Here is a 23,345-nt window from a genome sequence, read left to right as displayed (position 1 = left end):
TTTATTTCTTATTTTTTTTTTTGTGTTCAGCCGGCGAAATTTGTAAAACATCCGGCAAAAAGAAAAACGGCAAGATCGTAGAGAATGGAAAAGGCTTGGCCGAAGAAAAATTGAGTGGTTTTTATTTGTTCTGTGAATTTTTGTTTTGAGTGGTTTTCTGCTCGCCTCTTCTCGGTATAAAAACCCATATGTTTATCGTTAAAAAAATGAGATATGAACATTTAATATGAAACATGATGTAATTTTGGAAAAAAAAAAAGTGAATATTTATAATATTTTCTGCAGCGTTTACAGGCCCTTGAAAGCGCTTTCAACGAGGGACTTGTCGGCGAGAATTGGTGAGAATTCTATTTCCCTCCATGTCATCCCCAAATCTAAAATGACCCTGCAAACCCAAAAAGTAAAAGTAAATTAACCAAATAAAACTTTAAAGAAGCCATAGGGCTATGTAGGCAGAAAAAAAAATAAAAAAGTTAACAGGCCCTGAGAAGCCCTTCAAATTTAACTATTGCTTAATCTTTGTCTTATTTACTAAATAATCTTAATTACAATCGAACGTTTTATATATAATACTTTTAACCCACCTTTACAGTCACTTATATTTATCCCTATTTACCTATATTTATACCAATTATTTATATTCAATTTAGCATGTCCCCAGATATATCGTCTCCTTTACGTTTTTAAATAAACTTGTATAATGTTTTAGAAAAACATTAATTTTTGACTCGGCATGACCTTAACCCCTTGAGACCCCTGAACACCGAAGAGGCCGTTATCCCGTGCCCCTATTTTTTGTCTCGTCATTTCACGCAAAATTTCATAATGAATAAAGGCAAATCCAAGAGAAGTAGCAAGACCACCACCCCCCATAGTCGACGAGCCCAGCCGGAGAAAATTTAACATCCAGCCGAAGTATTCAATAAATGTTCGTTACAAAGCGAGACTGGTAACGCGCGTCAGGCCCTTGATGCTGTTCGCAGAACACAGGGTGCACTTGGTAACTATGTGGGCCCCCGTTTTACTCCATATAGCGTGGAGAAGGGGGTGAGGCGGTTGGGCAAGAGTAAGCTGCCGAAGATTGTTGCATTAGGCATTATGGATGGAAGAATACTTTCTAAAAGCTAGAAAAGTATCTTTTTGAGAGGAAAGTTTGTGTGGCCAAGCTCTCGGCTTGGGTGGGGTTTGAACCCACAACCCCGTGTTTATCACGTAGTTGCGCTATCCTCTGCACTACGAGGCCCCGAACAAGATCTATTTAAACCGTTTAAAATTCCAGTTTGCGCAGAATCCGAAATAGTTTTATGATTTTGTTAACACAAAGCGCAAAACAATTTTATACGTTTCCTGGCTTTTTTTTTTTTTAATATTACTGAAATTTCATATCAGACACAAGCCGATCCATTTCCCAAGTTTTTTCGAGCATATGCTGTGTCCACGTTACCTCATTCCAAACTTTCTCTTATGCGGTATCAAAGTCAAATTTTAGCCTCTACGGAAATAGTTTATCTTATCTCTGGAATCTTCGCAGTTCCCCAATATATGGAAGAGTCCTTTGTGATTCCTCTCCATAAAAAGGTAAGAAATTGAATGGAAGCAAGTACAGATGAATCTCTAAATGGTCGGCTATCCCTAAGCTTTTTGGAAATGTTATTACTGTTTATTTGCAGCACCTTTTTATGTCAATTATATCACAATGTCAGCATGGTTTTATGAAACGCTTGCTCCAGTTCGTGCCGTCTCACTTTCGCTCTCCATATTCTCACCCTCCAAAGCCTCTGTCTCCAAAATACCTTTCTGCAGCTCTCATTCTCCGACTTCTCGGTTTCGCAATGCCGTTACTACGCTTTGAGTTGTTGGCAACAGGCAGGCCATCCTTTCGCACTTGACGTCTGCCTTTGTACCGAGTTTTAACTCCCCACATCCTTCTCTTTCATAAGGAGACAATAAACTTGTACTTCCCGTCCATGTTTAAACAATCCTCAGCCTCACATCTCTGTCTTGAGTTCCACAGCGCCTATCCCGCCTCATCGGCCGTCGGTTCTTGTTTCTGTGAAGCCACTCCTTGCTAACAATCGCAGTTCTTCCTGCGTTCGGGTTTTCTATTCTTTCGTCATCTAGTAACCCTACCTTCTGTCGATCGATTATTGCCACCTTTCAATATGTTCCGTTGGTGCGGCGTTGCCACTAAATGATCTTAGTATTTTCGCAGTGTGACCCGTCATGTGCTGATAGTTCTTGTATGTTTCCCCATTGGCCGTATTGTTATCGAGGCGCCCCTTACCTAAGCTCTGAAGACTATAAACAACATTTTTGCCGGTGTTTGATTATAAAATACAAATTGTTCATATTTTTTATCATTGGCTTTTTTTTCCTTACAGCATCATTCTGTATGCTTTGCGGTACCGCCCCTTTCTCTTGCCTAGGAAGTATGTGGATTCCTTGGATTTGATTAGTGCATTACTCCTCCGTACCCCGCATAATTGCGTAATGCCCACGTTGAGTTGCAGCGCTTGTAGGGTGCTGAATGTCTTGTGCCAACCCATAGGTTTCCTCTAGCGGCGGGGCAAAAAAACTGAAATCTGTCACAAAGTCGAGTAAGCAGCACAATTCGGAAGTCCATCTCGAACACTAATACTTTGCCACATTAAAAAGTATTGTACGTCCTTTTGTTAGAATTAATAATCGAAATTATTATACGCAACGATCTTGGTATTAATGGATGCCAAAGTCGTAGGCCTAGTATCGCCATCTAGGGTTGGGCCTTCCGTATATGATGTGGTGTAGCAAGCCGAGTACATAGTACATATACACATATAAAATACATTGCTAATATGTATATCAACGGGCCAGATAAACATTTAAGGCAAGAACCGCAAGCTAAGCAGTCCCACGGTAGCGACTGCATGCTAAGCAGTTCCACGGTTGAATAACTCACGCTGTCCGCTGCCGCAATTCAAACAGAGACACACTCAAACTAATAATTTGGAATGCATGTACTTAGCTTGCTACTCACTCAAGAAAGTGCTGCAACCTCAAAAACTGACAATTAATAACCAATCAGCGACGAGCTCGCTCAAGCAACGGACATTGATTTTAAAAACTCGTCTTTATATGACGACCGTGACAAAGGGCACAGCACGAGGAAAAAAGAACAACGAGGACATGCACGATGCACAAATAAATGATTTAACGTGGAAAGCTACGGAACCGACACCACAAACGGAGACGGAGTAGACCTGAAGGCGGACCAGCAACGCGGGGTTCGGTAATTCATAGGATCATTAACAAGTCCATAATCATCTAATACGGAGGCGGTTTGTTGGCGTTAGAGTGGACTTGGCAAAAAATATCAAAACATTTTTCAAAAGTGTGGGCGTGGCAGTTTTAGGCAGTTTGTGGGCATTAGAGTGGGCGTGGCAACATGAATCGAAAAACTTGCGCTCCGTCTATGTCTCTGGAGTCTGTAGGCTAAATTTCAACATTCTAGCTTTTATAGTTCCTGAGATCTCGACGTTCATACCGACAGACGGACATGGCCAGATTTGTATACCCTTTTGCTCTACGAGTATGGGGTATAAATACTTCCATTAAGCGAGATACCGTATACAGGCATATTTCAGACATGTTTTTGAATGTTAACAGAATTGGCAAAGTAATTGCTTCGGTACAAACATACACGACAGTTTAATAGGAATATTGTCATCGATGCTCTCAAATGAGGAGACCGCCGTCAAACTGATAAGAACAAAAATTAAGGGTCATGCTTGTAACCTCATAGGAGACGAAAACAGCATCGCCTTAATAATAGCAAAACTCGCGTCAACGGTTAAAAGTAAAGCGGTGAAAGCTTTGTCGCCAAAACTGATGAACTTACAACAAAAGAATAAGACGGCAAACGCATATGTTGATGAAGTGGAAGAGTTAAGCAAGGCTTTACAAAGAGCTTATATTAATGGTGGTCTATCGTTGCAATAAGCCTTAAAGTACAGCGTACAACATGCTGTCAAAGCAATACAATTAACTGTGCCATCAATAAGGTCAAACTCATAATGCAAGCGTGAACGTTCACTGGTATAAATGACGTCGTAGCCAAATTCAATAGCAGCTGCACCGAAGCAACTGGGTAAGAAAACGCGGTTTTATTCTACTAGAAAAATTATAAAGGCACCTCTAATTACAGGGGCCGCGGTAATCGCGGAGGCCGAGAAAATAGAGGGTACAACAACCGTGGCGCCTATCAAAATAGGTACAACACAAACTTCAACCCACAGGGTAGCCAAACGCAGGAAATACCAATATAAGAGTAGGATAACGAAGAAGACCCCTTCAGCCGAAATCAGGAACATTGACATTGCTAGTTGACACGGGTGCCGAAATATCAACAAAAAAAAAACATAGTAAAGAGTATTCAGACTTAGACACATCCAAAATATCTAACATAACAGGCATCGGGCAGGTATCTTTAAAATCATTCGGCTTAACATTCGTAGAACTTTAACTGCGTAATGTTCCCGTACCACATGAATTTTAGGCAGTACCCTCAGATTTCTCAATTCCTTGTGATGGCATCATAGGTGTCCAAGTTACGGGGTTTGGACTGTCACCCGCTCTCCGCTCCCTCTTACGCTCTCCGCTCCCTCTTACGCTCTCCGCTTCCTCTTACGCTCTCCCGCTCTTCACCACAGAGTCTCCAAGGAGTCTCCGCTGCGCTTGGGAGAGCCTAACTAATTAGAATAAGCACCAGTGTCAAAACTAATTTCGCTGAATAAACATACGCCCGGTCGCGCCCGCGTAATTACGAAAAGTCTAGTGTTCGCTTTTCTTCGAGTGTTTCCATTTCAGCATATTTGGAAAATTCCAGGACAGCAGCCCCCTCCATCACCTGGATTTTAAAGTTTGTCCACCAGCGAACAAATTATAAGATAAGTACGAAATTTCCATTCCTTTTAATTGCCAGTCTGCAGCAAAACGTTCGAAAATCCAATTACGTTCTGTAAGATTTATTGTCAAATCTAATGGATTTGTCCGACAAAAGGCAATTAAAGAAAAGAACTTATTCATTCTCACGGGCGCCGCCATATTACCCATCGTTCTCCTTTCACCCTCATTCGTGAAAATTTCTAAGTCCAAATTTCCGAATATATTTACATATTCATCCAGTCCGAAAAGTGCAAAATTCCAAATGTGAAAAAGTGAAAATAATTTGTGCCAAGTTCAGTGAAAATTTCTAAGTCCAAAGCTCTGCCAAAAGTGGCAAAAATTCTGTTCTCGTTTCACTGTATCCAACGCAAGCTAAATTCTTTTCGCAACACATTTTTTCTTTAACTCCGCAGTCCACTTAATACAATTTGCTTTGCTATCGAAGAATACAACAACGAAACAAACAACACATACCCTCTGGCCATTCCAAATAAAATATTAATTAAACATTTACACGCCAGTTCTATATATATTACATCAACATATACTACATCCATATTTATTACATATATTACAGTACATATATTACATCAACATATATTACATCAACATATACTACATCCATATACATTGCATATATTTCATCTACTTATACTACATCCATATATATTACATATATTACATCAACATATAATATATCCACATATATTACCGACATACATTGCGCATATTATCTGCATTCCTTTTAAACATATACCAAAGTTTAAAGTGATTCCCGTCGGCAAATCCAAACCACAAATTTATTCCAAGAGCCGACGCGGAAAAGGCGTTTTGTTTTCCATTAATTTTTTCCGTTAATTTCCAAATTAATTTCCGAGCAATAAATTAAGAGCGGTTTTTTTCTCTTTTTTTTTAACAAATAACTTTTTCAATAGTTATTAAATTATTTTTTAAATTTTTTTGTATTTTTATTTTGTATTTTTCGTATTTAAATAATACGACCGCGAAATACAAGTCGTTCACCCGACAAATATTTTTTCCTGTATTGCTTGGATATTAATTTGTGTTTGTTTTAGAAGTACTTACAACGCGGAGAAAAGACTTCAATTCCACCATTCCATTTTCACCGTTTCCAGTTGTAAACAAAAAATAAAATTTTCTACGTTCTAATAAACATTTTATTTCACCGTGTTCCAACCGTAAATCAGGTGGACCTAATTACAATAAATCACAGGTCATTTATACAATTCGCTGTTCACTCCGAGTCACCTGTTCACTTAGTCGAAACTACGGCGTTTCCACTTCGTAAATTTTACACCACTTTCTCACCCATTACATCCTATACGGTCTTTTTCCGCTGCTGTATCCCGTTCACGGCGGCAAGCTTAAATTTATAAAGTGCAGTCTGAGGAATCTGTCTACATTTTCAAAAGTGTGACCGGGCTCCAAAACCGCTTCCCTTCCATTTCGTATTTCTTCGATTATGCCCATCGGGGACGATAAGAAGAAATTGTCCGCTGACAAACCCAGGTCTATTTTTTCACCACAAGGGCCCAAGAGTCCCAGAATCCCAAGCATTTCGGTGAAAATGCCTGCGCAGATTTCCGACGACTGTGCTACTCCATCCAAAGCCACAGTACAGCGCACAGCTAAAAATATGGCTGCTTCCGATCTAGCGCTAGCCAAATTCATTTCGGTTTCTGACCGCTTAAGCGAATTTGAGGCTCAGATTAACACTCCGGAATCCGCAGCTCCAACCGTCACGATGCTTAGCGTACGTCGCGACCAAGTCCGAACCCTATAGGACAAGGTTGAAAAGGAATTCGACCTCTGCTAAGAGTGCCTTGTGTCAGCAGGCGAAGCGACAGCAGGCAACATGCCTATTCTCAGGGCTAAATACAGTTATTGCTATTCAGTCTATGAAAGGTGTGTTGCCCAGCTCGTTGATAAAATCGAGCAGGGCACGTCATAGTCCATCCCAGCCGCAAACGCTGCGCCGCAGGCCTACATTTCCTCTGGCTGTCGGTTGCCTCCATGCGATACAGAAGTTTTTGCAGGCGACTATCTTCGCTGGCCGACCTTCCGGGATCTTTTCACAGCCATTTATATCAATAATCCGCGGCTGACTCCGGTTGAAAAGTTATTCCATTTAAATACCAAAACAAGTGGCGACGCGCATGCCATCGTTTCGATTTCGCCTCTCACCAACAAGGGTTTCCGCTCTGCGTGGGAAAACCTAATAGAGCGTTTCGAAAATAAACGATTGTTGGTAAACAGTCAATTGAAAATACTGTTTAATGTGAAGTCGATACCACAGGAATCTGGGGCGGCCTTGAAGGTACTGCAAAGTACTGTTCAAGGTTGCATGACTGCCTTAGAACTGTCAGGCATCAACACTGAGAACTGGGACTGCCTGCTGGTATATCTGTGTTCATTTAAGCTCCCGAAGATAACTCTCTCCTTATGGGAGCAGTTGCTACATAAGAAAGCCGACATCTCGACATGGGCAGAGCTGAACACCTTCCTCACAGAACGTCATCGAACCCTAGAGGCCATCGATGATGTGAGACCGTCCGTACCAAGTCAGTCGCACTCCAAGCGATGAACTCAAGTGGGCCCTCTAGAAAACTAAATTCCTATGAGACGAAAGTGGCTCCAAAATCGAAATGTTGCGACTTCTGCAACAAGGAAAACCATCCTGTCCGTGTATGTCCGCGTTTTCTCCAAATGTCGGTTGACGACCGGTCAGCCTACATAAAACGGAAGCAGTTATGCTTAAACTGCTTTGCAAAGGGACATCAGCTTCGTGAGTGCAAAAGCACGCACAATTGTTTTACTTGCCGTGGCCGGCATCACACGTTGTTGCACCGGAAGAACTTTTTTTCCAGCAATTCAAGCCCTTCAAATCCTGCAAGGCCAATTTCCGCTAATCAGGCCAATTTCGTTCCAAATGAGCAAGCCGGTGTTCAAAATTATTTCGCCACGGGCTCAATCAGGAGATTTGGCTGCAGGAGCTTGGGTGGGACGAAAACATTCCAAATGAGCTTTTTCAGCGATGGCTTAATTTTCTCCAAAGTTATTCGGTTTTAGAGCAGATACGCATTCCACACTGGCTATCGTTTCATCCAGATTTCAAGGTCGAGCATCATGGCCTTTGCGATGCATCGCAAAAGGCTTATGGGGCGGCAATATTCGTCCGCGTAGAAGTGGGCAGCACCATTATGGTGCAACTCCTAACCGCGAAAACCGGGGTAGCACCAGTCAAAACGGTTTCGCTCCCAAGACTGGAGCTGTGCGGAGCGTTATTGCTTTCCGAAATGGATGCAGCCATCATTCCGCAGATTCCTACGATTAACTCCGAACTTTACTGTTGGACGGATTCCACGATAAGCAAGCCAGCGTGCCAGTGGACCACATTTTTAGCCAATAGGGTGACGAAGATCGCCCAGGCCACAAAAACAGAGAATTGGTCTCATGTTCAATCTGAGCATAATCCAGCAGTCCTGGCAAGTAAAGGAGTTTTCCTCCAAGATCTAGCCGATAGCCAGTTATGGTGGCGTGGACCGACTTGGTTGCAAAATCCACGCAACCAATGGCCAACTCAGGTCGACAACGCTCCGGTGACCGACCTGGAGAAGCGTGCTCTAAAAGTCCATCTCGCAAAAGCTCCTTCTGAAGAGTTGTTGGCACGTTCCTCCAAGCTTGAGGAAGCTCTACGGTTCATTCATCGCTTCATTCAGCGGTGCAGGGAGCAGACATCTCCATCTGATGTGCATTTGCTGGCCACTGAAATCGCCGCCGCCGAGCGGTTCCTAATTTCGAACACTCAGCGCAGAGAATTCCCTGTGGAATATGACTGCCTAAGTTAAAAGCGTCCAGTGCCAAGTTCAAGTGCCATCCTAAGCATGAACTCGTTTCTAGATCCGCAAGGACTGATCAGGGCGTGCGGCCGTTTGGCGGCTTCCGAAAGCCTTCAATACAATGAACGGCATCCAGTGATTCTTCCGTATAACTGCCTGCTTTCTCGCCTCCATGCGAATTTCACTCATCGCATAACTCTCCATGGTGCGCCTCATCCGGTCGAAATACTGGATTCCGAGAATTAAGAGAGAATTAAGAATTAAGAGTAGTAAATTCGTGCAAAGTATGTGTGATCCACAAAAAGCGGTTGCAAAGCCAACTGGTGGGTGTCCTGCCCAAAGAAAGAGCATCGTTCTCCCGACCATTCACGTATACTGGCCTTTGTTGGCACTGCCACACTGCTTTCCCGCGATTTCCTTCAAGCCGTAAAAGAGTCGGTGACGAATGCCTATATTTATCAAGAGATGCAATGGCAATTTATTCCTCCGGGGGCACCCCATATGGGAGGCCTTTGGGAAGCAGGCGTAAAAAGTTTTAAGACGCTATTTTACAAATGCACTGCCACACGAAAATACACGTTCGAAGAGCTCTCCACGCTCTTGGCAAACAATGGAAGCGTGCCTTAACTCCAGGCCGCTCTCTCCTATGTCTGAGGATCTCCTATGTCTGCTTCCCCAGGAGCCGACGGCAACCTCCGTGTAGTAAATATCCGTACTGCACGTGGAGTTATTAAACGTCCAATGGCAAAAGTGGTGCTTTTGCCGACGGAGTCTTCCGAATCTCCACAATAATAGGCGCTTCTCTCGTCCTTAGTTGTAGTTCACTAGCACTAATCATCCATTATTTTTCATTTCGTTTTCGATCTCCTTTCGACATTCAACTACGCGCAACATGGCCCCTCGTCAACAAAACGCACGCAGTGCTCGTGCCTTGGAGAGCAGGCGTACCCGAGGTATTCAATCCTACCGATGCCGAGTCTGCCGCGGTATCCATCCTCTTCGGAAGTGCGCGAGGTTCCTAAAGCTCAGCGCTGAAAAGCGTTTGCGAGCAGTCCTCATTAACAAATACTGCGCCAATTGCCTCGCTCACAAGCATTCCACGGGAGACTGCCGAAGCGGTGATCGTTGCAAGAAGTGCGACCGATCCCACCACACGCTGCTCCACATGCACGAGCAGGTTAGCCGGTTGTCGCTGCCGCGAGCGCGCTCGCGTCTCCAACCGGTTCCAACCCGGCAAGTAGCTTCGGCCTCGTCCCAACGTTCCCGCCGGCAAAATCCGCCAACTCAGCGTAGGAGTTCACCGCCTCGACGCCCGGAATCGACCACGCCGGGCCCATCGCTCTCGTCGCTGCTGCAACGCCACAGCGTGAACATCCTTCCGACAGCGCTGGTCAAGTTGGAGACCGGGACGAAGACCTTCGAGACCGCAGCACTTATCGATCCGTGCACCCCCATGAGCTGCATCGACGCTTCGTTGGCGTCAGCCTTTACGCTTCCGATGACCAATGTCGGCGACGAGAAGGTCTGCATGACGACGATTCGCTCCAGGATCGACGAGAACACTAAGCTGGAGGTCGTGCTCAAGATCGAGCCCAGTGTGCGGATCCGCACACCTGTCTGGGCATTGAGCGACACAGTGGTGTCCAAGTTCCGGGACATCATGCTGGCTGTGACCAGTTTCATCGGCCTGCTACCGTCTCCATGGTCTTAGGAGCAGATGTTTATCCAAAGGTTATCCAATCCGGATTCCTGACCTTCGATGAGGGAATGCCGGTCGCTCAGAAAACTGTTTTTGGGTGGATCGTGTCCGGTGCCTGCAGACTGCCGTAGGATGGCTGTGATTGCAAGGGGGGCGGAATGTCCAAGTTACGGGGTTTGGACTGTCACCCGCTCTCCGCTCCCTCTTACGCTCTCCGCTCCCTCTTACGCTCTCCCGCTCTTCACCACAGAGTCTCCAAGGAGTCTCCGCTGCGCTTGGGAGAGCCTAACTAATTAGAATAAGCACCAGTGCCAAAACTAATTTCGCTGAATAAACATACGCCCGGTCGCGCCCGCGCAATTACGAAAAGTCTAATGTTCGCTTTTCTTCGAGTGTTTCCATTTCAGCATATTTGGAAAATTCCAGGACAGCAGCCCCCTACAACCCACCAATAGGAATTGATTTTATGAAACGATATAATTGGATACCAGATTTTCAAAATTCTCATTGGTATTCTGGTACTGACACCCAGTAACTTACCCCAAATAATATAAATGCACTCGCACAAAGATAAGATCTAAAATGCGTATGAAACTATTCTGGGGAAATTTCCATGATACCCGTAAACAGTCTACCATAAAGTGTCTACCATAGTAAACCGAGGAAAGAACAACTTTGAGACACATCACTTGCCTATGCCAAAATACTGTACAATTCGAATGGAACGAAGAACGCGACAAAGCATTTTATTACCTGAAAAACGCACTTATGCTTTCAAATCATCTGCAGTATCCTGGTTTCACCAAATAATTTTGCATAGCTTCGGATGCCAGCAAGCAAACGTGCAGAGCGGTACTAGCAAGAACACAAGGTCACACATCTACCAGTTGCATATGCATCCCGTTCATTTACAAAAGGAGAATCAAACAAGTCAACCAAGTTTTTACCGGTGGTATAAATAGGCCACCGAACATAAATCTATTTATTTTGTATAAAGGATCCAAGCTCAAAGTTAACAAAAATGAGGACGGACCAAGAGATATACCAATTCCATTCTGAGTACCTCTTGGGGAAAAATAATTTTGTAGTAGACGCATTATCCTGTATCACAATAAAAGAACTTAAGGAAATTAACAGACAGGTAATGAAAGTAAGAGCTTGAACGCGTAAGCAGATATATCAATCAGTAACAAAGGAACACTTGCAAGAATAAAATACTACCAGACCCAAAATCTACGAAGTCATTAATAACAATAACGCAAGAAAATATGTAAAAGTAAAATTTGTCAAACATGCGTGTTTGTTTAAACGAGGAAAACGAATACTTTTACGATTCACTTTGGAATATATAAAAATGGATTTGCTGCTATATTATGTGACCATAGTAGACAAAAGAAACGAAAATAGAATTCATGAAATTCTATTAAAGTTCCATAATGATCCAGCCACTCGGGAATAACAAAAACTTTCAAAAAGATAAAAAGAAATAACTTTTGCCATGATATGCGAAAAACAATAACCAGATATGTCAAAACTTGTCCTCAATGTCAAAAATCCAAAATTACTAGCCATACTAAAACACCTATGGTAATAAAAGAAACCCCTGCATCAGCTTTCGACACGGTTCTTGTAAGTACAATTGGATCATTCCCACACAGTAAGGATGGAAATGAGTACGCAGTGACCATTATTTGCGACCTCACAACATATCTAGTGACGGTAGCAATAGCAAACAAGAGTGCAAATAGGAGTCGCAAAGGCAATATTCGAACGTTTATTTCTTGTATACGGGCCCATGAAAGTGTTACTATCTGACATGGAAACAGAATACAAAAATTCACTACTGAACGACTTGCGCAAATATATGAAAATAAAGAATATTACATCAATAGCATATCACCACCAAACGCTAGGGACAGTATAGCGCAGTCACAGAATGAATACGTTCGATCGTATATTTCAGTGAACAAAGATGTCTGAAAAAATGGTTAATGTTCTTCACGTATTTTTTCAACACTACACCAAAACACAATTTTTGCCCAAGAAAAAACAAGACAGAACGCTATAGTCGAGTAACCCGACCATCTGATAAAAAAAAATTTATATTAAATAAATAAATAACAAATAACAAGTACGAATTTATATATTATTTATTATTATTATTGAGAAATTAACGCATAATTAAAATAATGCGGAATTTTGGATTAGCTATAGCAGCTGAGGGCCTTAAGTTAAGTTATATACATTTTTTTTGGGTTTGGTTATATTATATGTACAAGTGAGGCTCTTATTTTACGGTAAATTACTATGTAATAGTTTTTTAAAGCTAATTTATTTATGTGTAGTGTTGATATTTATGGATATGATTTTTATTTTTATTTTTGCTTATATTTTATGGTAAAGGTTTGTATTGTAAATTTTGTATATTTCTAAGAATTTTATTGTTTGGTGAATGTTTTCAAATGAGGTGATTTCTCTAATTGCTTGTTTCTAGAGGTTCGATCTGTTTTGCTGAAGGTCGGGGCAGTCGAGTAATATATGTTGTAATGTTATGTTGGTGTTGCAGGTTGTGCAGATTGGTGGTGGAGTTTTATTTAGTATGTGGCTGTGGGTTAGATTGGTCTGTCCTAGTCTTATTCTTGTGAATTTTATTGAGTCTGATCGTGAGATGTTTTTCGTCGGAGTGCTGTCGTGGCTAATATTTTTGTAGTGGATTGAGGAGTTGTTAAATATTGAAGTTTTAAAGGTTTCTGTGTTTAGTTTGATGTGTTCCAAGATGTCTGATGTGTTGAAGTTTATTTGGGTAATCAAAGGAAAATTATGTGCGTTTTTTGCTGTTTCGTCCGCGAGGTCGTTTCTGGAATCCCGCAGTGTCCCGGGACCCATAGAATTAAGATTTTATTTCTCTTGTATTTGTTTGGGATATTTCTGATGGAGGTGGTGTAGTAGTTTTGGCTTTTTATGTTTTCAATTTATTTTAGGGCTGAATCTGTGCAGATTGCAAATTTTCCTCGTTGTTTGCTGGCGTGGTTGCATGCTGTCAGAATTGTTGTATTTCGGCTGTATATATGGAGCAGTATTGTGGGAGTATATGGTGGTAAATAATTTATGTGCATACTACATAGACCCACACAGATTATAAAAGGAACAAATATTTTTTTTTTCATTAAATCAATCACTAAAAAAAGTTTATTGGCGCAGTCGGAAGGATACTGAAAAAAGTCCTAGTAAACTCGTTATCCTTTGACAATCTAGTGAAAAGAGGAAACTTGTACGACCAAGTAACCTTTTCTGATTGTACCCACGAATTGGCCGCATCAAAGTGATTTTGGTTTGTTTAAAGTGACTAAAATCCGTATCCGCACAAGAACCCGCTACTATTGTATAAAACAACAAAAAGTTAAAACAGTGCAGTTCACTATGACATTAGTCTAGACATACTGTAGCAGTCTGTGAAGAAAAACAGTAGCCCACTAAAATCAAAAGTGCGACCGCTACTATTGTATAAAACAACAAGTTAAAACAGTGCAGTTCACTTAAGGCATAAGTCTCAAAATACTGTAGCAGTCTGTGAACAAGAACAGAAAATAACTTAAAAATAAAACTAAAATGGCGTTAACAGCGGAAATTTGTCTCAGTTACTTCGGCAAATACGCCAAGTACCGCAATTCTCTGGAGACCCATCAAATCTCAGCTCGTTCATCAGACGTATCGAATACCTGTTGAACTTATACCCTTCGAGCGACGCTCGACAGAAGGCGGTCATATTTGGAGCCATTGAACTTCAAGTTGTCGGAGATGCGGAAAAGGTTATTTGGAATGCACAACGATTTTGCACAACTTTAAGAGACGCCCTTATCACGGAATTCAAGGAACTACTAGGAAGATTGTATCGCACATTTTTAAGGGTAACTTACGTCTATTCTGTTAACAATTAGAAGATAAGTCAACTGTAATTATAAATAAGTTAGCATTAGAGAATGACCGGAATAATATAGCGGTTTGTACACAAGCAATGGCAACTACTATAAAAAATACTATTCAACCCTCACTCCCCGAGTGTTGTTCATGACCTTAGCGAGGTATGACATTTCAACCGTTCAAAAGTTAAGACAAACCGCCCAACAAGAAGGTCTATACGAAGACTCAATTTCCACAACATTCGATTATCAACCAAAACTTAACTCAAATTCACCTATCAAATTAAAAACACTCACCCCAACCAACGATTTATTCGCCCCTTTATTCCATTAACAAATCCCACACAGACCCAAAACACTAACGTAAACAACCAATCCCCTTTTAGACAAATTTCTCCGACCAGACAACAACAACTTAATCAGTACAGAAATTTATACAACGGATTCAGAAAATTGAGGAAATGTTAAAACAAGGTATTATACGAGAAAGCGACTCCCCTTACTGCAGTCCATTATGGATTGTCCCCAAAAGGTGGATGGATGCCTCTGGCAAACCGAAATTCAGGTTGGTCGTGGACTATCGAAATCTAAATGAAATAACAATAAATGATAAATTTCCGATTCCTAACATGGACGAAATACAAGGCAAATTAGGAAAATGTCAGTATTTTACTACAATTGACTTAGCAAAAGGCTTTCACCAAATCGAAATCCTAAAACTATACCAAAAACGGCGTTTTTGACCAAACATGGTCACTATGAGTACACTCGCATGCCATTTGGCTAAAAAAATGCTCCTGCAACCTTTCAACGGTGCATGAATTACGTCCTAAAAGACCTCATAAATAAGCATTGCCTTGTTTATTTAGATGATGTGATCATCATCTATTCAACATCTCTGAACGAACACCTAGACTCACTGAGAAAGGTTTTTGAGAAACTTAAAGAGGCCAATCTTTTGCTCCAATTGGACAAATGCGAATTTTTAGAAAAGCAAACAAATTTCTTAGGTCATATTATAAGTCCAGAACGCATACGACCTAATAAAAAGAAAGTTAAAGCAATCGAAAAATTTCCTCTCCCAAAGACACCAAAAGAAATCAAATCGTTTTTAGACTTATGCGGATATTACCGTAAGTTCATTCCAGACTTTGCAAAGATTGCAAAACCTCTGACAATATTTCTAAAAAAAGGAGCTAAAATAGACACAAGAAACGAAGAATACATTAAATCATTTGAAAAATTGAAAACACTCATAATGAAAAAACCTAATTTTGATTTGTCCTGATTTCACAATAACATTTCAGGTCACTACTGATCACTACTGACGCTAGCAATTTCGCTATAGGAGCCGTGTTATCGCAAGATAATAAACCAGTAGGCTTTGCAAGCAGAACATTAAATGATCATGAACAAAATTATAGCACTATTGAAAAATAACTACTAGCATTCGTTTGGGCAACCAAATTTTTCCGCCCATATCTATATGGAGTCCCCTTGAGATTTTTAGCGATCACAAACCCCTTGTTTGGCTAAATAATATTAAAGAACCTAACATAAAACTACAACGTTGGCGAATTAGACTTAGTGAATATAAATCAAATATTTAGAAGGTAAACTTAATCATGTAGCAGACGCTTTATCTCGCGTCAAAATTGAAGAAAACATGGTAGGCGAAGAAGAAAATATTTCAACAGCAGCAATGAAACCTACATTGGAATTACAGAAAACCATAAACTATTTTGCAAGACAAATGAATTTATAAAAGATACCGTAGACCAAGTAGAGACAACGAAATACTTTTCCAAAATAAAACTGACCATCAAATACTCTGACATGACCCTGACAAAGGCAAAAGATATCCTTATTAAATACTTCTTAAATAATAACAGTGTTATTTACATGGAAAACGATAAAGACATTTTAGTTTTTCCATTAACCCACATAGTAACGTGAAAATTTTGAAAAGTATCATAATGTCAAATATGGTTTTCTTATTAAAACAAACAGTAAAGATTGGTTAGAGGCAAAACGAGCCCTTACTAGAATTTTTTAACGACATGGGAAAACCACAGAAAATTAAAGCAGACAAAGGCTCCGCGTTTATAAGCACTTTTTTAAAAATTTGGCTAAACAATAAAGAAAAAATAGAAACACGAATGGAAACAATTTTATACATATACAACCACAAGACTAAACATAACACAACCGGACAGATACCGGCTAACATCCTTCTTTACGCAGACACACCTACTTATGATACCCAGATGATTAAAGAAATTAAAATCAATAATCTTAATAAAAAACGACAGGATTTCGAAATCGACACAAAATTTAGACAAGCACCCTTAACGCGCGCAAAATCAAAGAATCCCTTTAGAAAAACAAGCAGAATAGAACAATTATAGAGGTCAAAACGGTATTTATTATAAAAGCAAATTTAAAAAGAAAAAGATAGTTAATGACAGCAAATACTTGCAGCAAACCGACCCCTCCCAATCATCGGACTCATAATCACCATAATAACTTGTTCTGCAACACAAACTACAGCAGGAACAATCGAAATCTTGTTTGAATCTGGAACAACACAAATCCCCATCACCTTTATGCATCACTGTCTCACAATAAATATTACAGAAGTTGAAGAAACATTTAATAGTATAATTAAACAATGTCAAGAATTTAAAAATGTCACACAAATTAAATATTTAAACGAGAAAATGGAAAGAGAAATGAATGGCATACGCATCTCAAAACGAAACAAACGAGGACCGGTTTTCTTTGAAGGTTCCATATTAAAATATCTTTTTGGCACACTAGACGAAGACGACAGACAACATATTGAACAACAAATTTCGACTCTATCACAAGACACAGTACAGATCAGCACTCTTTAACCACTTTATTGACAGTCTCAATAATGGCATAGAAATAATTAACAACCAGTCCAATTCTTTAAAAAAAGAACAAAAAATTTATTTATTAATATTTAACATTGAACATTTTACCGAATATATCGAGGACATTGAAATGGGTTCACAACTAACACGACTAGGAGTATTTAATCCTAAGCTACTGAAACATGACAATATTGGCAACGTTAATTACAAAAATCTGATAAACCTAAAAACTTCCGCTTGGTATAACGTAGCTATTAATGAAATATTCCTAATGTCCCACATTCCTATGAATTCAATTGAACGGCCAACTTTCATAATTGCACCTTACCCCGACAATAATGGCCAAATTATTAAGGAAAGTATTGAAGGCAAATTCAACTCACATAACAACTATATTCTGAATTCACTAACAAAGAATATTGTCAAAGACCATTGCTTAGCTAACATAATAAAATACGAAACACCAACTTGTACTTTTCAAAAATATCGTAAACAATCCTTATATTCAATACATCAATCCAAATATTCTTATAACCTGGAATATGACTAAAGAAAAACTTTATCACAATTGTAACGGTAAAGAGATTTATATAAAAAATAATAAAATTATAAAAATAATTGCACAGCAGAATTAAAACAAATTACAATATCCAATAGTACTCAACAATACACAAATGTAATATTTACTGAACACAATGTAACAAAAATCGAAGCAATGTCACACATAGAAATTAAGGAAATGATTTTGTTAAACAATAAGAGTAACACAATTTACAGAAACATACTAATAACCTTCATATCTGTTTTAGTTTTAATTTACATATTTTACTTTTATATGAAATGTAAAACAGCGCCACACAAAATTATTATCTCTTACCTAAAACCAAGTAAAACCACTAACAAAAATATCGATAAAGAAACAAAATCAAAAACAGAAATAACTGAAATGGAAAATCCAGTACCACATTTATATCCAGAAATAATCGCTTGAGGACAAGCTAATATCTAAAAGGTGGGGGAGTGACATATTCACTCTTCATATAAAAAAGCTAAAGCCGATCTTTTAGAAAGCTTCACTTTTTAAAAGACTCATAAATAACATTCTCCCAAGACACGAACCGCTTACCGGTAATGGGCTTAACGATCCGATAAGCTTGACATATAAAGCTTATGTTAATCCTCTGTAAAAGGTTTGCTGGGCCGAAAGAATACATTTGAAAATTAGTTCATAACTGACCTCTGTTGAAAACTTATCAAATAAAGATTATAAAAGGAAAAAATATTTTTTTTTCATTAAATCAATCACCAAAAAAAGTGTATTATATATACTTTATGTGGTCGGGAACGCTTCCTTCTGCCTGTTAGATACTTTTCAACGAATCTAGTATACCCTTTTACTCTACGAGTAACGGGTATAAAAATAAAATAATAATAATAAAATACAGATTTACAAAAACAGTCCATTACCCATGACACTCATATATTGGATTTTACTTTCAATGCATTTTTATTCAACCCATTATATCAATAGATATACATATATTTCATTTTATTTACAATGCATTTTTATTGAATTAGTTCTGTCGTCGTTCGTCACTTGGAGTTGCCTTAAACGGCTACTCTACACATTGGTTCCCGAAAGAAAGGGCAGACTAATCCGTGGTAGTAGAACACGTTTTATTCTGGAAGACTTCAATGTTTCACAATTGCAACTAACTTAACTTATTAGCTCACCGCAGTGTGTCCTCCAACTCTTAAACGACAATGAAAGCTTAATTTTCCGGCAATTTACAATGGCGAAAAACAATGTGCCCAGACACATATGGGCTTACAAATCCTTCCTCATTCGGACTTCTTAAAAATACTAACTAGCCTATCGATAACAATATTCGATCCGCGACATCCCCGACCCCGTGAAGAACCGCTTCACTCAAATCCAAAACTGCAAGTTTAGAGACGGGTCGCATCATTGTCCTAGATAGGCCGTTGTCGTTCACGCGCACCTTAGCGCGTCTGACGACTCCATCAGCTCCGCTGTAGATCTCCTCCACGATGCCCTTGCGCCACTCTCGTCGGGCCAAGGCAGGATCGCAGACGAAGACCATATCACCCTGGTGGATGGGCTCCGTTCGGCGGCACCACTTCTCGCGGCGCACAAGCGTAGGCAGGTACTCCATGACCCACCTCCTCCAGAAACGGTCTCGTAGCAGGCGAGCAATCCTCCACTGCTTCCTCGTAGAACCCTCCTTGGGCAGCTCCGCATCCAATCCAGGCGTATCCGGCAGATTGGCTACTCCCTTGAGTAGATCGTTTGGCGTCAACGGCGCCTCCTGGTCCGCATCCACAGGCAAGTGGGTGAGCGGACGCGAGTTTACAATATTCTCCGCCTCAATCAGGAAACTCTCCAATACATGGTCCCTCGGCGCAACTTCCTTTAGGGTATGACGCAGTACTCTCTTGACGCACTGCACCATGCGCTCCCAAACTCCGCCCTCAGACGGGTTCGCTACACAATTAAAAACCCATTCAATGCTTCTGCTTGACAACTCACTCTGAAGCTTCTCCATCTCGAATACGTCACCGAAGCGCCTGGCTTCCCTGTCAGCTCCCACGAAGTTCTTGCCGTTATCGCTGCGCAGTCTATATACTGGCCCTCTACGGCAGACGAAGTTCCTGATTGCAATTATGCAGGAATCCGTCGACAGGTCATGCGCCAGCTCCAGGTGAATCGCCCTTGTCGTCAAACACGTAAACAAGGCGTCCCAACGCTTCTCCTTGTGACGGGACACAGTCACCAGCAGTGGCCCAAAGTAGTCCAGTCCTGTGTATTTGAATGGCCATCCACCCGCATCCAGTCTGTCTTCCGGATGGGGTCCCATTATCGGCGGCATCGGCCGCGCTCGCTGCAACTTGCACTCGTTGCACGATGAGATGACTCTCCGCATCACACGCCTCATCTTTGTGACCCAGAACTTTGTCCGGATCTCCGCAATCGTAGCATCCACATTTTGATGCTTCATCCTGGCGTGGAAGTCTCTCACAATCAGCTCTGTCAGACTGTGCCTGTGTGACAGTAATACGGGCCTCCTCGCACTGTACGGGATGCACAGTGCGGCATCAATTCTGCCGTAAGCTCGCAGAATCCCGTCCTCGTCTAGGTAGGGCACCAACCCTCGAATGTCGCTCGATCTAGCGACGTCCTGTCCAGTTTCCGCCGACCTCATCTCGTCGGGGAACGACTCCAATTGTGCCTGTCTGACCAACAGGCTCTCCGCGGCCTTGCATTCTGCTGCAGTAAGGCCGTATTCCTCGAGTTCGTTTCGCTGTTTGCGGCACCATCGCGCAAACCGTAGGACCCAGGCTGTGGTCCTCACCAGGCGACTGAAGCTCGAGAATCTCTGAAACGGAATAACAAAATCGTCTGCCGCAACTAATGCAAACTCACAGGGCATCTCTTCTTCATCAGGGGCATCTGGAACACGCTCAGTTCCTTCCTCAGGCCCCGGCCAGCTGGCTCCTGGCTGCCTCAAAAATGCAGGTCCTCTTAGCCACCTTGATTCCTGGCTAAGGTCGACTCCTTTCTGCGACCGCGTCGCATCATCAGCCACATTGTCGGCTGTAGGCACCCATCTCCATTGGGAAACCTTCGACGACTCCAAAATCTCCGCCACTCGGTTGCCAACAAACTGCTTATACCGGCGGTGGGTGCTGCCGATCCATCTCAGCACCGTCTTAGAGTCCGTCCATAACACCAGGTCCGTGATGACCACACTGTGCTCCTCCTTGACAGTGTTCATCAGCCTGGTTCCAAGAACTGCTGCCTGCAGCTCCAGCCGTGGGATCGTCATCGTTCTCATGGGGGCACACTTCGTCTTCGCACTCACGAAGCTCACCTGCACGTCGTCGTCCTCATATGTGACCCTCCAATAGGCCACCGCCGCGAATGCTGCCTGACTAGCATCCACGAAGACGTGCAACTCTACGGCCCGGACTGCTCCACGCCCAAAATAATGGCGCGGACATCGGAACTGTCCCACGGTGTCCATCTCTTTGCGCCAAATCGCAAAGGCTTTGCTTAACTCCTCCGGTAGTGGTTCGTCCCACTGGATCTTCTTTCTCCAAATCTCTCGCAGCAGCAGCTTCGCTGTAACCATGAGGCAGCACAGGAATCCCAGGGGATCGAACGTTGACATCACCAGGCTCAAATATTCCCTCTTCGTAGGGACTCGATCTCCACTCAGGACGCTGCTTGGCACTCGATGATACTCCACGTTGAATCTGAAGTCATCTGTTGCTACTTGCCAACGCATTCCGAGGATCTTCTCTTCAGCCTCACCCCATCCGACGCTCTTGACTCGACCAGGTCCTAAAGCCGTCTCCACGGTGGGTGAGCTGGATGAAAACTTGCATAATTCGAATCCAGCATCCTTGTGTATCTCCTTCACTCGGGTAGATACGCTGATAGCCTCGCTCTCTGTAGCGAAACTGTCCACGTAGTCATCGACATAATGGTAGTCGGTGATGGCCTTGACCGCTCTCGGATCCGAATCCCGATACTTCAGGGCATTCATAGTCTTCACGTAATGCGCAGCGCTCGGCGAGCAGGCTGCTCCAAACGTCATTACGTTCATCTCGTAGACATCCGGATCTCTCTCGTCGTCGCCATCTCTCCAGAGGAATCGTTGGGAACATCTATCCTCGGGTCGGATCAGCACTTGGTGGAACATCTCCTTGATGTCACCGCAGACTCCGACGGCTCCCTCTCTGAAATGAAAGAGCACAGCCGGCAAAGGCTTATAGTGCTGAGGCCCTTTGTCCAGCTCCGAATTTAGCGAGGTTCCTCCAACTTTGGCTGCAGCATCAAACACAAGCCGTACCTTGCCGGGCTTGTTTGGGTTTTCGACACCAAAATGTGGCAAATACCATAGGCGATCGCTCCTTACCGCGACCTCCTCCGGCTGCAGCCTCCTCGCGTATCCTTTAGATACGTAATCCTTTATAATCCGATCGTATTCCTGCGCCAACGGCTTGTTGCGCTTCATCTTCTTCTCGACGTTGACCAGCCTCCTGTACGCCATCTCATAGCTCTGTGGCAGCACAACGTGGTCGTCCTTCCAGAGTAATCCCGTCTGGAGTATCCTTTGGGCCCGAACATCGTCGCTGGCTGCGACCGGCGGCGCGTGCTTCACTCCAAAGTTCTCCATGTCGAAGTAGTCCTCCACCATCTTTTCCATCGCGTCATCCACTGACACGGCAAGTAGGCAGGACCTCGGTGACGGCGTGGTCGGTTGCCCACTTACAGGCCCAAACACAACCCAGCCCAGCTCGGTTGCGGCCGCATACGGTCCCTCTCGAGCGAACCGCCTCGTCCTAAATGGCAATCCCAGATGTCCGTGATCCAGGCCGATGAGCAGCTTCGGCGCCACGTTGCTGTAAGGCTTCATCGGCAGGCGCGCATCCCTGTGCACGCCCTGGACATCTCGTCGGCTCAATGTCTGCATCGGCAAACTCAAATTCGAAACGGCATAAACGTTTTTCAATACATGGCGAGTGGGCTTTCCAACTCCACTTATCTTCAGACTCACCACGTTGGTAGGCTCTCTGGTTGCCTTACCTCCAAACCATTGGATATTTAGCTGCCGACGCTCTCCTTGCACTCCAAGATCGTTTCGTAGCTCGTCATCGATCATCGTGACGGAGGAACCCTCATCTAGGAGCGCATACGTATCCACCTCTCGCCCCGCTCCGTACAGCGTAACCGGCAGTATACGGAACAGTAGACGGCCTCCTTCGGCGTCAACGCAGCTCAAATTCCTCTGCATGGGCGTTCCCGCTTCACGCGGAGCTCCTCTCTCCAGGCTGTTGCTGGGAGCGGCTGGCTGCCGGTTCCTCTCCTGGTCCCTGGCCGGGCTGCGTCTGGAAACTGCTGGCTGCTGGTTCCTCTCCTGGTCCCTGGCTGGGCTGCGTCTGGAAACTGCTGGCTGCTGGTTCCCTTCGTGGCGTCTGAAGCCACCTCGCTGCAGCGGCCTTCGCTCCTCGTCCG

At 42.6% G+C, this 23,345-nt stretch overlaps 1 protein-coding gene across 2 annotated transcripts; it reads right to left on the bottom strand.

Moving 5' to 3' along the window:
• Positions 1-18,958: 18,958 nt before the first annotated feature.
• LOC120320535 lies at positions 18,959-23,125 on the bottom strand. Of its 2 annotated transcripts, none has more exons than XM_039370383.2 (2): positions 19,037-23,125; positions 18,959-18,992 (listed from the first exon to the last, which is right to left on the bottom strand). In XM_039370383.2, exon 1 carries the CDS (start codon positions 23,122-23,124, stop codon positions 19,171-19,173), a length of 3,954 nt encoding a protein of 1,317 aa, XP_039226317.1. In that variant the 5' UTR covers position 23,125; the 3' UTR covers positions 18,959-18,992; positions 19,037-19,170. The 2 variants fall into 2 exon arrangements, with proteins under 2 accessions (XP_039226317.1, XP_043062708.1); XM_043206773.1 differs by having other exon boundaries at positions 18,959-18,984.
• Between the last annotated feature and the right edge of the window lie 220 nt (positions 23,126-23,345).

The sequence above is a fragment of the Drosophila yakuba genome, chromosome 2L (assembly GCF_016746365.2).
Source record: "Drosophila yakuba strain Tai18E2 chromosome 2L, Prin_Dyak_Tai18E2_2.1, whole genome shotgun sequence".
Taxonomy (NCBI): Eukaryota; Metazoa; Arthropoda; class Insecta; order Diptera; family Drosophilidae; genus Drosophila; species Drosophila yakuba.
The sequence above is the reverse complement of the archived record's forward strand: the minus strand, read 5'-3'. Positions and strand labels throughout refer to the sequence as shown.